Source organism: Lipotes vexillifer, unplaced genomic scaffold (genome assembly GCF_000442215.2).
Source record: "Lipotes vexillifer unplaced genomic scaffold, Lipotes_vexillifer_v1.1 scaffold2059, whole genome shotgun sequence".
NCBI classification, from domain to species: domain Eukaryota; kingdom Metazoa; phylum Chordata; class Mammalia; order Artiodactyla; family Lipotidae; genus Lipotes; species Lipotes vexillifer.
This window is the reverse complement of record NW_006797468.1, coordinates 139132-152668: the sequence shown is the minus strand read 5'-3', so window position 1 is coordinate 152668 and position 13537 is coordinate 139132. Positions and strand designations below refer to the sequence as shown.

The following is a 13537-nucleotide window of genomic DNA, read 5'->3' as shown; positions in this document are numbered from 1 at the left end:
CCGTGAGCCATGGCCGCTGAGCCTGCGCGTCCGGAGCCTGTGCTCCGCAATGGTAGAGGCCACAACAGTGAGAGGCCCACGTACCACAAAAAAAAATAATAATAATAAAATAAAATAAAATAAAAAAATGATATAAATATATCTATATGCACTGAAATGTGAAAAAACCTCCATAATACATTAAGTGTGGAAAGTGGTTTATAACGCAGTATATATAATACGGTACAACTTTTATAAAATCTGTGCATGCATATACAACATGCACAGGGGAGAGGTTTCAAAAGATGTTTACTGAGGGTCTCAGCCTGGTGGCCTTAGGTGGTGTTTTACTTCCTGTGCGTTTTCTGTAATGCTTGACTTTTCTATAAGTGTTTCTGTGGTCAAGAAAAACAAAATATTCTTCTTTAAAAAAAAAAAAGGTTGGAGTAACAGAGAAGATAAGGCCCTCTTTCCTAGAGGCTGGCCTGTTTTTTAGTTTATAAAACAAACTGAGGTTCTTATTTCTGTGTAAAATGTGTAAATGTAAAGTTTCTGTGTAGAGGTTCCAGAACTTCACCTGCTGGCAGTGGCAGGCAGGAACTTCTGCCTTTTCATTATGAAAAAAGGACCTCTGCAAAGCTGCTATGATGACAGCATGCAAATGTCTGCAGAGGAGGGACGCACCTTTGGCTGCACGGGGTCCAGCTCCAAGGACAAGTGCCTGCTGATAAGAGATGAGACACTGAAAGCTGGAAAGGGGAGGCAGAGAAGGACAGCTAGCAAGAATACCTAGTTAAGGAGAAGAGGAGAAGATGATGGTGTAGAAAGTGGTGGCTGTGAAAAGCAGGTTTCAAACGAGGTAGGCGCACCTGACCTGTCACTCGCCAAGATCACCTACGTTCTCAACAACGCGCATGCAAGACATGGGGCAGCACTGCTGAAGGCTCACTGCCAGAGCCAACGCTGAAATGATGAGACCATAGTCACAATTCTGTTTCTAAAGGGACGTAGGTGGCTTACTGCTCTCTGTTGAAAGGCTGAATTCTTGGTTCAGCTATTAAAGGTGAAGGGGCAGAAGGAAGCCCGTGAAAATGGTAAATGAGCCATAGAGATGCAAATGTGAAGGACAAACTTTGTCACAAAATCGATAGACCAGGAGGCTGGCTAAGTACAGACCATTCCTACTGAAAGGGACAGGAAAGCACTGAAGGCCCACAGAGGTTAAAGGGGGGACTTGCTGAAGAAGACCAGACACTCACAAGAGAAATGGAAAGAGTAATTTCAGTTACAGTTAAAACACATCAGTTATTGGAATAAAACAGTTTCACATCAAAAGAAAAGCAGTCTTAACAGGGAAATGCAGAACTGCACCCAGTTCTCAATGTGGGTTCTCAGTCCAGTGTAAGTATGAAGAAGACAAGTTTGTCAACATGAGTCGACGGCACCAGTCCCCACACGGTGCTGTCACCAGGAGCTCACACAGAGGAGCATCCACAGGACTGTCAGCCCTGCACAGGGTCCTGGACAGACCAAGCAGCGCCATGGGCAGGCGGCAGGTGTGAAGACCCCGGTGTGCCTGGGAAGGAGCCCCTGCAGACCCAGGTGGAAGCTGCCAACATCAAAATCAGAAGAGATGCCTCATATGAAATGCGAATTTCTTTGTAACTGGAGCACATGAGACAATGCTTGGAACAACAGTTTAGATTTGCACAGCTGCAGAGTTCACAAAGGATTTTCACAGCCTTTAAAAATGTTACTCCTGGGGCTTCCCTGGTGGCGTGGTGATTGAGGGTCCGCCTGTCAATGCAGGGGACACAGGTTCGAGTCCTGGTCCGGGAAGATCCCACATGCCGCAGAGCAACTAAGCCCGTGCTCCACAACTACTGAGCCTGCGCACATAGAGCTCGCACACCGCAAGGAAGAGCAGCTCCTGCTCACCGCAGCTAGAGAAAGTCTGTGTGCAGCAACAAAGACCCAACGCGGCCAAAAATAAATTTAAAAAAAATTATGAATTCAAATTTATCCAAAAAAAAAAAAAGTCACTCCTACTCTCAGTCCATGTCAGGGGAGCCGGGGCAGAGGGGAGGTGGGCAGCCGGCACCCTCCTTCAGCCGGGACCCAGCTCTTGTCACCGTCACCTGCAGCGGGTGAGAACCGAGACCGCCTGGAAGGGTGCCGTGCACCCTCAGCCCCAGTCTCCCTGCCCAGGCACGACACCCACTGAGAGCAGTACCGGGCGAGGCGACCGGACCAGGCCCTGAGGTGAGAAGGGGTCAGCCTTGGGTGCCACCAGACCTGCCGCCCCGCACGGGCTGAGGGAGCGGACGCAGGACTCGGCGGCCGCAGATGGGGCAGCCGACCGGGAAGCCTCTTCCTTCCCAACTTCCTGAGGAGTCACTACTGAACTGGCTTATTGGTGCTGGGCATTCAAATGGCCATCAACAGTGGACACAGTCACCTCTGGACTTTTCCTTCTTTTCCGACTCCAGTCCTCACGCTCTCTTTGCTTTCAGTGCCACCAAGAAGACTGCGGAGCCCTCCCGCTCTCAGCCTTATGGGTCTGCACGCCTCACGCCCCGCCAGCCCCGGGTCAGGCGTCCCTCTTCCTGCCCCAGCCCCCTATCGAGCCCTAACGACCCCCGACACATGCCTCCCGGCTGAGCGCGGTGGCCTCTCAGGCCTCTCTGAAGGGTCTCTCATTTTATTTTTTAATTTTTTAAAAAACTTTTTGGCAGATTGATTGATTAAGATTGATTTCTGCGTTGGGTCTTTGTTGCTGTGCACGGGCTTTCTCTAGTTGTGGTGCACAGCTTCTCACTGCAATGGCTTCTCTTGTTGCGGAGCACGGGCTCTATGCGTGCACACTCGGTAGTTGTGGCTCGTGGGCTCTAGGCGCAGGCTCAGTAGTTGTGGTGCCCGGGCTTAGTTGCCCCGTGGCATGTGCGATCTTCCCAGGCCAAGATTCAAACCCGTGTCCCCTGCATTGGCAGGTGGATTCTTAACCACTGCGTCACCAGAGAAGCCCAGATCTCTCATTTTAAACAGTGTCATCAACACTTCCTTCCACTTTCTCACTTCAGACCCCTGAAGCGGCCCACCTTGTCAAATGGGTTCACAAAGGGGAAAAATATTAGAGAAACAGTAAGAAAAGTGAACTGAAACACTGGAGATGAGTTACACGTGTTCAAGATAGAAAGATATCAACTTCCCAGCCAGAAGTGCATGAAGGAGTTATTCAAATCTCTTCTGAAAACCTGGGTCAACGTTTTCAGTGATGTTGACTTATGCAACCGAGCTCACAGGGCCTCTTGAGAGAAAGGACCACTTCTTAAAGCTGAGACCTTTCCCCAGCGGGGGAGAGCCATGTGGCCACTGGGAGGTCATCGAGGAGCCCAGGCCTGCCTGCTGTGGGACAGACACACATGGGGCAGGGGCAGCAGTGGGGTTCAGGTGTGAGGTCAGGGCAGAAGCTGGAGTCAGAACCGCAGAGCAAGGTGGACGTGTCACCCTGTGACCTCAGGGATGGAGCTAATGTCCTGCAAGGAGACCCCAACCTTCCTTCCCAGTCCACTCTCTCCTTTGAGGGAGGTGGTGGGCCACCACACCTTCCTTGACCACAGCCTCTGGGAGAAGGTCCTTGGAACCTGTGTGCTCCTGGGAACCAGAGGACAGAAAGAGGGACATGAACAGGATGGCCTGCCAAGAAGCAACTGCAGAAACGTAACCTGGGACCTGCTGGAGCCGAAGGTACAATGAAAGTCGCCAGGGATGTGCAGGTTACCACATAGAGGGATGTGTCCTAGGCAAAAAAAAAAAAAGTCACTCCTACTCTCAGTCCATGTCAGGGGAGCCGGGGCAGAGGGGAGGTGGGCAGCCGGCACCCTCCTTCAGCCGGGACCCAGCTCTTGTCACCGTCACCTGCAGCGGGTGAGAACCGAGACCGCCTGGAAGGGTGCCGTGCACCCTCAGCCCCAGTCTCCCTGCCCAGGCACGACACCCACTGAGAGCAGTACCGGGCGAGGCGACCGGACCAGGCCCTGAGGTGAGAAGGGGTCAGCCTTGGGTGCCACCAGACCTGCCGCCCCGCACGGGCTGAGGGAGCGGACGCAGGACTCGGCGGCCGCAGATGGGGCAGCCGACCGGGAAGCCTCTTCCTTCCCAACTTCCTGAGGAGTCACTACTGAACTGGCTTATTGGTGCTGGGCATTCAAATGGCCATCAACAGTGGACACAGTCACCTCTGGACTTTTCCTTCTTTTCCGACTCCAGTCCTCACGCTCTCTTTGCTTTCAGTGCCACCAAGAAGACTGCGGAGCCCTCCCGCTCTCAGCCTTATGGGTCTGCACGCCTCACGCCCCGCCAGCCCCGGGTCAGGCGTCCCTCTTCCTGCCCCAGCCCCCTATCGAGCCCTAACGACCCCCGACACATGCCTCCCGGCTGAGCGCGGTGGCCTCTCAGGCCTCTCTGAAGGGTCTCTCATTTTATTTTTTAATTTTTTAAAAAACTTTTTGGCAGATTGATTGATTAAGATTGATTTCTGCGTTGGGTCTTTGTTGCTGTGCACGGGCTTTCTCTAGTTGTGGTGCACAGCTTCTCACTGCAATGGCTTCTCTTGTTGCGGAGCACGGGCTCTATGCGTGCACACTCGGTAGTTGTGGCTCGTGGGCTCTAGGCGCAGGCTCAGTAGTTGTGGTGCCCGGGCTTAGTTGCCCCGTGGCATGTGCGATCTTCCCAGGCCAAGATTCAAACCCGTGTCCCCTGCATTGGCAGGTGGATTCTTAACCACTGCGTCACCAGAGAAGCCCAGATCTCTCATTTTAAACAGTGTCATCAACACTTCCTTCCACTTTCTCACTTCAGACCCCTGAAGCGGCCCACCTTGTCAAATGGGTTCACAAAGGGGAAAAATATTAGAGAAACAGTAAGAAAAGTGAACTGAAACACTGGAGATGAGTTACACGTGTTCAAGATAGAAAGATATCAACTTCCCAGCCAGAAGTGCATGAAGGAGTTATTCAAATCTCTTCTGAAAACCTGGGTCAACGTTTTCAGTGATGTTGACTTATGCAACCGAGCTCACAGGGCCTCTTGAGAGAAAGGACCACTTCTTAAAGCTGAGACCTTTCCCCAGCGGGGGAGAGCCATGTGGCCACTGGGAGGTCATCGAGGAGCCCAGGCCTGCCTGCTGTGGGACAGACACACATGGGGCAGGGGCAGCAGTGGGGTTCAGGTGTGAGGTCAGGGCAGAAGCTGGAGTCAGAACCGCAGAGCAAGGTGGACGTGTCACCCTGTGACCTCAGGGATGGAGCTAATGTCCTGCAAGGAGACCCCAACCTTCCTTCCCAGTCCACTCTCTCCTTTGAGGGAGATGGTGGGCCACCACACCTTCCTTGACCACAGCCTCTGGGAGAAGGTCCTTGGAACCTGTGTGCTCCTGGGAACCAGAGGACAGAAAGAGGGACATGAACAGGATGGCCTGCCAAGAAGCAACTGCAGAAACGTAACCTGGGACCTGCTGGAGCCGAAGGTACAATGAAAGTCGCCAGGGATGTGCAGGTTACCACATAGAGGGATGTGTCCTAGGCACCGACTCCCCGTCTCTCTGCTTCGCCCTGACCACTGCTCACCTGCTAGAGCAGAGCGGCACCAGGCCACCCCCATACCTTCCTGGAGGCGGTGGCACTGGGACTTGAGAGCCAGGAAGAGTGACTACCACAGGGACGTGTGTCCAGCTGCTGAGACGCTTTCCCATCTCCTGGAAGGACGTCCCTCTAGCTCAGCAATGCATTCAGTCAAGGGCACCCAGAAGGTTCTCGGCTGGGATCCTGCCCAAAGACCTGCCCGGGAGGCATGGGCAGCAGAGCTCACTGTGGGCAACAGCCCCGGAATGAGTCCGCATCTTTTCACTGAATATACTAAGTACACAACGGAGTATGTCACCAAAGTAATTTATCTTTATAAGAACATAGCTTAATTTTTGAATGAAATAATCTATTTATCCAATAATTATATTCCAAAGATTTTTCAACAGGGCTTGAATAGATGACTATATTACTGCTTAGCTATCCCATTTTTGGTTTTATGGTTTCTGATGCTTTAACTAGGAAATCAGAAAGATCAATCTACTAGAAAATCATATTTTCTTGATATTCAAGTTAAGGTTTATGGTACAGAGTTTCTTAGTTTTTACTTGTTAAAAATCAACTGGGGAAAATTTTTATCTGAAAATTCCAAATTCCTCTTAAGGAAGTTCTGAAATGATGAATTAAAAGGGGAAAAAACTACCATTTGACTTTTTACAGTAAGAATGTAACATGCAGCCTCTGCACCGCCACCAGAGCACCTGACCCTTGATCTTCCTTCACTCACAAAACATCCAACAGCAAAAACAAATATCATCATTCAATTTTCCACAAGAGATGCAACCTAAGTTATTTCATCATTACAAAGTTGATATACAATCTCAGAAATTTTGAAAAAATTGGAAAATCAGAAAAAAAGTCCTACTTAACAAGAGAAGCACTTTCACATTTGGATGTATTAACACCAGACTTCTCCTAACTTGCTAACAAATGGGGCTGCGATCACATTCCAGCCTTAAGTCTCCTCCCAGCCTGAGCTTTTCCTGCTGTGGATCTTACAGGCATCTCTGACTGCAGACCACACAGTAGTGAGACGCTCAGCCCCGTTAAAGTTCAGATGGAGTCACGACCCTGGAAGACCCCGAAGGCTGTCAGCCGTCTTACCTCCTATGTCTTCGCCGCTGGAGGAGCTCTCAGGACTCGAGCAGCTGGGGGCCTCCGGCGGAGGGGGGACCCACGCCTCAGGTGGCAGGCTCACGGTGTAAAGCCGTCGTGCAGGCTGGACCCGAGTGTCACCACCTGCAGGAAGAGGCAGGGACAGATGCCATCAGACGTCTACTTGCCGAGCAGCTTCTCCAACCTCGTTCACTGAAGATGGGTAGCCAGAGCCGTAAATACTGATGTCAGTCAGCCAAGCATTTTGCCAGCAGAGCCACTAAGCTCTACACGCAGACAGGGACAAGGGGTGAGCTATGATTATTTAATAAATTCACATTAAGTTACTTATTATGTAAACTTCGGGGGTTTTATAATATGGTATAAAAACATAACTAATTCATGAATAAGAAGCAGAAAATAAAAAGACTCCACGTAACACACCCCTCATGACCACAACACGAATCTCAACATTTTGGTGCGTAACCTTCTGGACCTTTTCCTCTCTATATGCTAAACAACATGTATGCAGTGTGTGTGTCTGTTCACACCCACACACAGACACACACAGGTCTTAATGGGATCACGCCACACACAGACACACACACGTCTTAATGGGATCACTATACACGTATATATTATATGTATAATGTCATTCAAAAGTGAATATGATAAAATATTAAGATACATTTAAACTTACATACTCTTAAAGGCTACATGATATTCCATGTTATTGGCAAATTTAACTATAATTTAACCAGTGTCCTAAATTTTGCATATGGAGGTTGATTCTAAATTTTCACTATTACAAGCAGCTGCTATGACCATCCTGGCTGTACATAACTTTGCACCACTGACCACAGGGTTCCTCCAAACAAATTCCTGTAAGTGAACCTGCTGAGCTGCACCGTCCGGAGAGACAGCTTCCGGTGCTGCTGCCATGCTCTCAACACTGGGCAGGATCAACGCTCTAATCTTCATGTTCTCATTCAAGATATGGCAAAGTAACCTTTATCCAACATAAGTGGATATCCCAATTAGTCTTTCTCAGAAAAATGAATATTTTACTTTAAAAACAACGACAAGGACTGAGCAAAATCACTAATGCACATATAACAGAACGTGTGGTTGAGAGACATTTAAACTGTAAAAGCTTTGGAACATTTTCAAATTCTTCTGCCATCAATATACTTCACTTTTGTGAAGCTAAGGGGCAAGAATGTAGTTCTTATGTTAATCTGATCCATCCAGTTGATTAACGACTGTGTCGTTACTGCCAGGATCAAGGGCAGAGCAGGGACGTGCTTCCAGGCAGACCATCCCCTGTCGGGTGACATCAACATTTGATCATTTTTCACAGAATACTTCTGGGAGCTTTTAATCAGCTAACAGAACTTGGAAACACTACTGCTCACTTAAGTATCAGGATGAATACAGGCGGCACCGTGGACCTGAGGCAGGATATGACTCCTGTGATGAAGGGCAAGGATGCACCTGAGAGCAGAGCTCTTCCCGATGCTCCCACGCCGAGCACACACTCATGTGAGGCCAAGCCTGCGGGCTGAGGAAGGCGATCTGCTGTCTGTGTCAGGGTGGCCAGGCGCAGAGCGCAGCTTCCCGGCCTGGGTTTCCCTTGTCTCTTCTGGTAGAAGACGGCTCATCGCTGCACGGCAGTCAGATGTTGTGTTTCACTGCTCAGGGCTCGGGGCTCAGCAGGGCCACAGCATCCCCTCGCCCACACATCGGGCCCGCAGGGTGAGGCTTGGGGATCTGGACGAGGCATGTCAGGACCCCCTTCACTGCTGACAGAGGCCACCGTCTCCCTAGGAACACCGGGTTGGCCGCGAGGCTTCAGAGAGGCGACGTAATCAGCTCTCCTCTCAATGGTCGGCTGGCTGAGATCCGAGGTTCATAATTCTCACCCTTTCTGGCTCTGGGTCTGATTTGCAGGACACCCACTTGAGCTTGATTTCATGCCTAACCTCTGACTCCCCCTGCACTGTGCCGGTCCACATGGCCCCCTGCCCACAAGCAGACACGCGCGCCCTCCACCAGGGCACCGCCACCAAGCCACCCTTGGGACGGCCGCAGCCTTCACGATCGGTGTGTTTGTGTCATGGAGCTCGGGGCACAATGCTGTTTTTTATAATTCTTCTGGGATTACCTGGCTCTTTAAAATATATACAGATATAAAGCAGTAACAAAAAATAAGGGTCCAACATGGGCTCTTGGGTGATGGAAATTCATCAAAATGCATACACACGGATTGTTGTGGCCATTTACAGATCATGCCCTCATCTTTAAGAACAAATGGAATCACCAATGCCCTTTTGAAACTAACAAACAAACAAAAAGACGCACTTTTGTAAAGTGAACAAATAGTTATCAGAATCACCATGCTGTGTCCTAACTGTACAAAGAACATTTTCTCAACCTCATCCAAGAACTGACTGACAAAGGCCCCTTTCCTCATTTGGCTGCTTCTTCCAACACTGAAAAGACTTGGGCACACCTGCAGCTCTGCTTATCGCCAAACTGTGTCCTCCACAAGCATCAAGCCTTCAAGCGAATTCTCAGATGACCTTTACAGAATGTTTCATATGACCTGTACACAACTTGTATTTGTCTATTTGATTGTGATTTCATTGTTTTGCCTTTAGCCAAGATTTCTCTTTTTCTAGCTGCAGATGAATTGTTTTTTCTTCAAAATTCCCAAGACATATTGCTTCAAAAGATATGTTGCTCTTTCAGAATTAAAAAACACTCAAGAAACTAGGGCTAGAGGGAACTTCAAATGACAAAGAGCATGCATGAAAAACCCACAGCTGACACTACACTCAATAGAGAAAGCATGAAAAACACACGGCTGACATTATACTCCATTGAGAAAGCCTGGCTGCTTCCCTCTAAGATTAGGAATGATTACGATTCACATTCTTGCCACTTCATTTCAACATTATACTGAAAGTACTAGACAAGGCAATTAGTCAAGAAAGAAAGGAAGTAAAAGGCATCCAGATTGAACAGGAAGAAGTAAAATATCTCTTCCCACAGATAAGATCTTGTATATAGAAAACCCTGAAAAATCCACATACACAAAAAAACTGTTAGAGCTATTAAGTTTGGCAAAGTTGTAGGATACAAGATCAACATACAAAAATCTATATTTCCATATTTAAGAAACCACTGCCTAATGCAAAGTCAAAGGATTTATTAGTATTTCCATACACTAGCAATTAATAATCCAAAAAGAAAACAATTCCATTTACAATAGTATCAAAAATAAAATACTTTGGAATAAACTTTTTTTAAGTATAAAATTTATAATGAAAACTACAAAGCATTGTTAAAAGAAATTAAAAATGACTTAAATGGAAAGCTAGACGAAATTCATGGATTGAACAACTTAATATTGTTAAGATGGCACTAATCCCCAGAATGTTCTGCAAATTCAGTGTAATTTGTATCAAAATTCCAACTTTCCTTTTTTTTTTTTCTTCCAGAAATGGACAAGCTGATCCTAAAATTCATATGGAATTGTGAGGGACCCTGAATAGCTAAAACAATCTTGAAAAACAACGAAGTTGGAAGACTCTTAACTCTGATTTCAAAACTTATTACAAAGCTACTAAAACAGTGTGGTACTGGCATAATGACAGACATAGAGACCAATGGAACAGAATTGAGAGCCCAGAAATAAACCCAAACATCTATGGCCAATTGATTTTTTTGTTTTTGTTTTTGTTTTTGCTTTTGTTTTTCAGTACACGGGCCTCTCACTGTTGTGGCCTCTCCCGTTGCGGAGCACAGGCTCCGGACGCGCAGGCTCAGCGGCCATGGCTCATGGGCCCAGCCGCTCTGCGGAATGTGGGATCTTCCCGGACCAGGACACGAACCCGTGTCCCCTGCATCGGCAGGCGGACTCTCAACCACTGCTCCACCAGGGAAGCCCTGGCCAATTGATTTTTGACAAGGGTGCCAAGTGGGGAAAGGACAGTCTCTGCAACAAGTGGTGCTGGGATGACTGGATATCCAGACAAAAGAATGAATCTGGAACCCTACCTCACACCATATTCAAACATTAACTCAAAATGGATAAATTACTTAAATGTAAGAGCTAAAACTGTAAAACTCAGAAGAAACCTTAGATGTAAAATTTGTGACCTTGGATTTGGCAACAGTTTTTTTTTTTTTTTTTCCTTGCGTTATGCGGGCCTCTCACTGTTGTGGCCTCTCCCATTTGCGGAGCACAGGCTCCAGACGCGCAGGCCCAGCGGCCATGGCTCACGGGCCCAGCCGCTCCGCGGCATGTGGGATCTTCCCGAAACGGGGCACGAACCCGCGTCTCCTGCATCGGCAGGCGGACTCTCAAGCACCGCGCCACCAGGGAAGCCCAACAGTTTTTTAAATATGACACCAAAAACACAGGCAACAGAAGAAGAAATAGATATAATGGACTTAATCAAAATTAAAATGTTTTGTACTTCAAGACACCATCAAGGAAGTGAAAGGCTAACCCATGAAATGGGAGAAAATATTTGCAAATCATGTATCTGATAAAGCTCTTGTGTCCAGATTATGACCACCTCTTACAACTCAGCAGCAAAAAGACAAACAATCCAATTACAATATGGGCCAAGGACTTATATACACATTTCTCTAAAGAAGATACACAAATGTCCAACACATACATGAGAAGACACTCAACATCACCAGTCATCAGGGAAATGGGAATCAGAACCACAGTGAGGTGCAATCTCACACCTACTAGGATGGTTATCCTAGTAGGGTAAGAAAACAGAAAATAGCAAGTGTTGGCATGGATGTGGAGAAACTGGACCCCCCCCCCCCAACCCCTGCATGGCTGGTGTGATGAAGAATGGTGCAGCTGCTGTGGAAAACAGTTTGGCTGTTCCTCAAAATGTTAAACATAGGAATACCCCATGACCCAGCAATTCCACTTCTAGGTTTATATCCAAAGAGTACTGAAAACACATGTCCACACAAACACTTGTGCAGGGATGTTCAAAGTGGCATTATTGATAAAAGCCTAAAAGTAGAAATAACCCAAATATCTATCAATTGATGAACAGATAAACAAAATGTGGTATATCCACGGAATGGAATATTATTCAGCAACAAAAAGAAATGAAGCACTGATACTCGTTACAATTCAGATGAACCTGGAAAACACGCTAAGTGACAGATGCAGACACAAAAGGTCACCTATTATGCAATTCCACTCAGGCAAAATGTCCAAAATACACAAATCTGTAGAGACAGAAAGCAGGGAGGCATGAATGGGGATGACTGTAATGGATATGGGTTTCATTGGGGGTGAAAAGAATGTTCTAGAATTAGTGGTGATGGTTACATAACATTGTGAGTATACTAAGAATCACTGAACTGTACATTTTGAAATGGTTATGGTAAACTTTAGATTCAATGAATTTTATCTTTAAAACATAGGGCTTCCCTGGTGGCGCAGTGGTTGAGAGTCCGCCTGCCGATGCAGGGGACACGGGTTCGTGCCCCGGTCCGGGAAGATCCCACATGCCGTGGAGCAGCTAGGCCCGTGAGCCATGGCTGCTGAGCCTGAGCGTCCGGAGCCTGTGCTCCACAATGGCAGAGGCCACAACAGTGAGAGGCCCGTGTACCACAAAAAAAAAAAAAAAAAGTTGCTGAATGTTGTATGGAGTTTTCAGAAAAGGGCATATAAGTTAGGCTCATTTGCATCTGTGAAATACTAAAACTATCAGAAATGCCTCCTCTATTTGTTGCCTGAAGCCATGAGAAAGGGTGTGGGGGTCCTGCCCACCAGACCCCTCCCCCTTCCAGGATGCTTGGCAGCCAGAGGGTGCTCTGGAAGGGGAGAAAGCGTGGGGTGTGCAGAGCTGCAGCAACTGGACGCCCCTCTAGGACCCAGTGAGACTGCCCTGGTCACACCACATCCTCATTAAGCACTCCCCCTTAGTTTAGGCCATGGCAGGTGGCCAGTCTACACTGCGCAAGGCACACTGTGCTGCCTTAGACAGCAAGCACCACGCTCAGAGTCTGCAGTCTGAGAAATCATGCAGGTGGAGAGGTCCACCGAGAACACGGGCCGAAACCTGACCTGCGGTCCTCATGGGACCTCTCCTCTGGCCCCATCACCATGCTGGCTGGGCCAACTCCACCCGGGCACTGGTGTCTATCCTGTCCTATCCTCTGACTGTGCCACAAAGCTGCTGGCACCAGCCACCACAGTGTGATCACCAGTCAGCACCATGGGTGCCCCACTGCCCATCACAGCTCAGGCTGCAGGCAGCTGGGGCCCACCCCCAGCTCCTGGCAGACATGATGGAGGCTCCCCATGCTCAGGGCCCCCTCATCCACTCACACCAGGCATCTGCTCCATGGAACAAGCTTCTCAACCTTCTGTACGGGTCATTTCACGTAATCAATACATTCTGAACCAACTTTACATCAGCATCTTGATTTTTAGTTCAACACCTTCATACTGAACAACAACAGCACCTCACAGCTGCCTGCTGAAATGACATGACTGAACCTGGAGCTTCTGTGGAAAGACACCACCCAGATTATTACTATTAGTGAATAATCACTGTTAAAACCGTCAAGTTGGGCTTCCCGGGTGGCGCAGTGGTTGAGAGTCCGCCTGCCGATGCAGGGGACGTGGGTTCCCGCCCCGGTCCGGGAAGATCCCACATGCCGTGGAGCGGCTGGGCCCATGAGCCATGGCCGCTGAGCCTGCGCGTGCAGAGCCTGTGCTCCGCAACGGGAGAGGCCACAACAGTGAGAGGCCCATGTACAGCAAAAAA

At 48.4% G+C, this 13537-nt stretch overlaps 1 protein-coding gene across 1 annotated transcript in view; it reads right to left on the bottom strand.

Moving 5' to 3' along the window:
* ERICH1 (glutamate rich 1) overlaps positions 1-13537 on the bottom strand; it is a 45767-nt gene that overhangs the window by 19207 nt on the left and 13023 nt on the right. The window contains exon 4 of the mRNA XM_007469542.1: positions 6726-6860. Coding sequence (XP_007469604.1) covers positions 6726-6860 — 135 coding nt within the window. The remainder of the gene's footprint in view (positions 1-6725; positions 6861-13537) is intronic.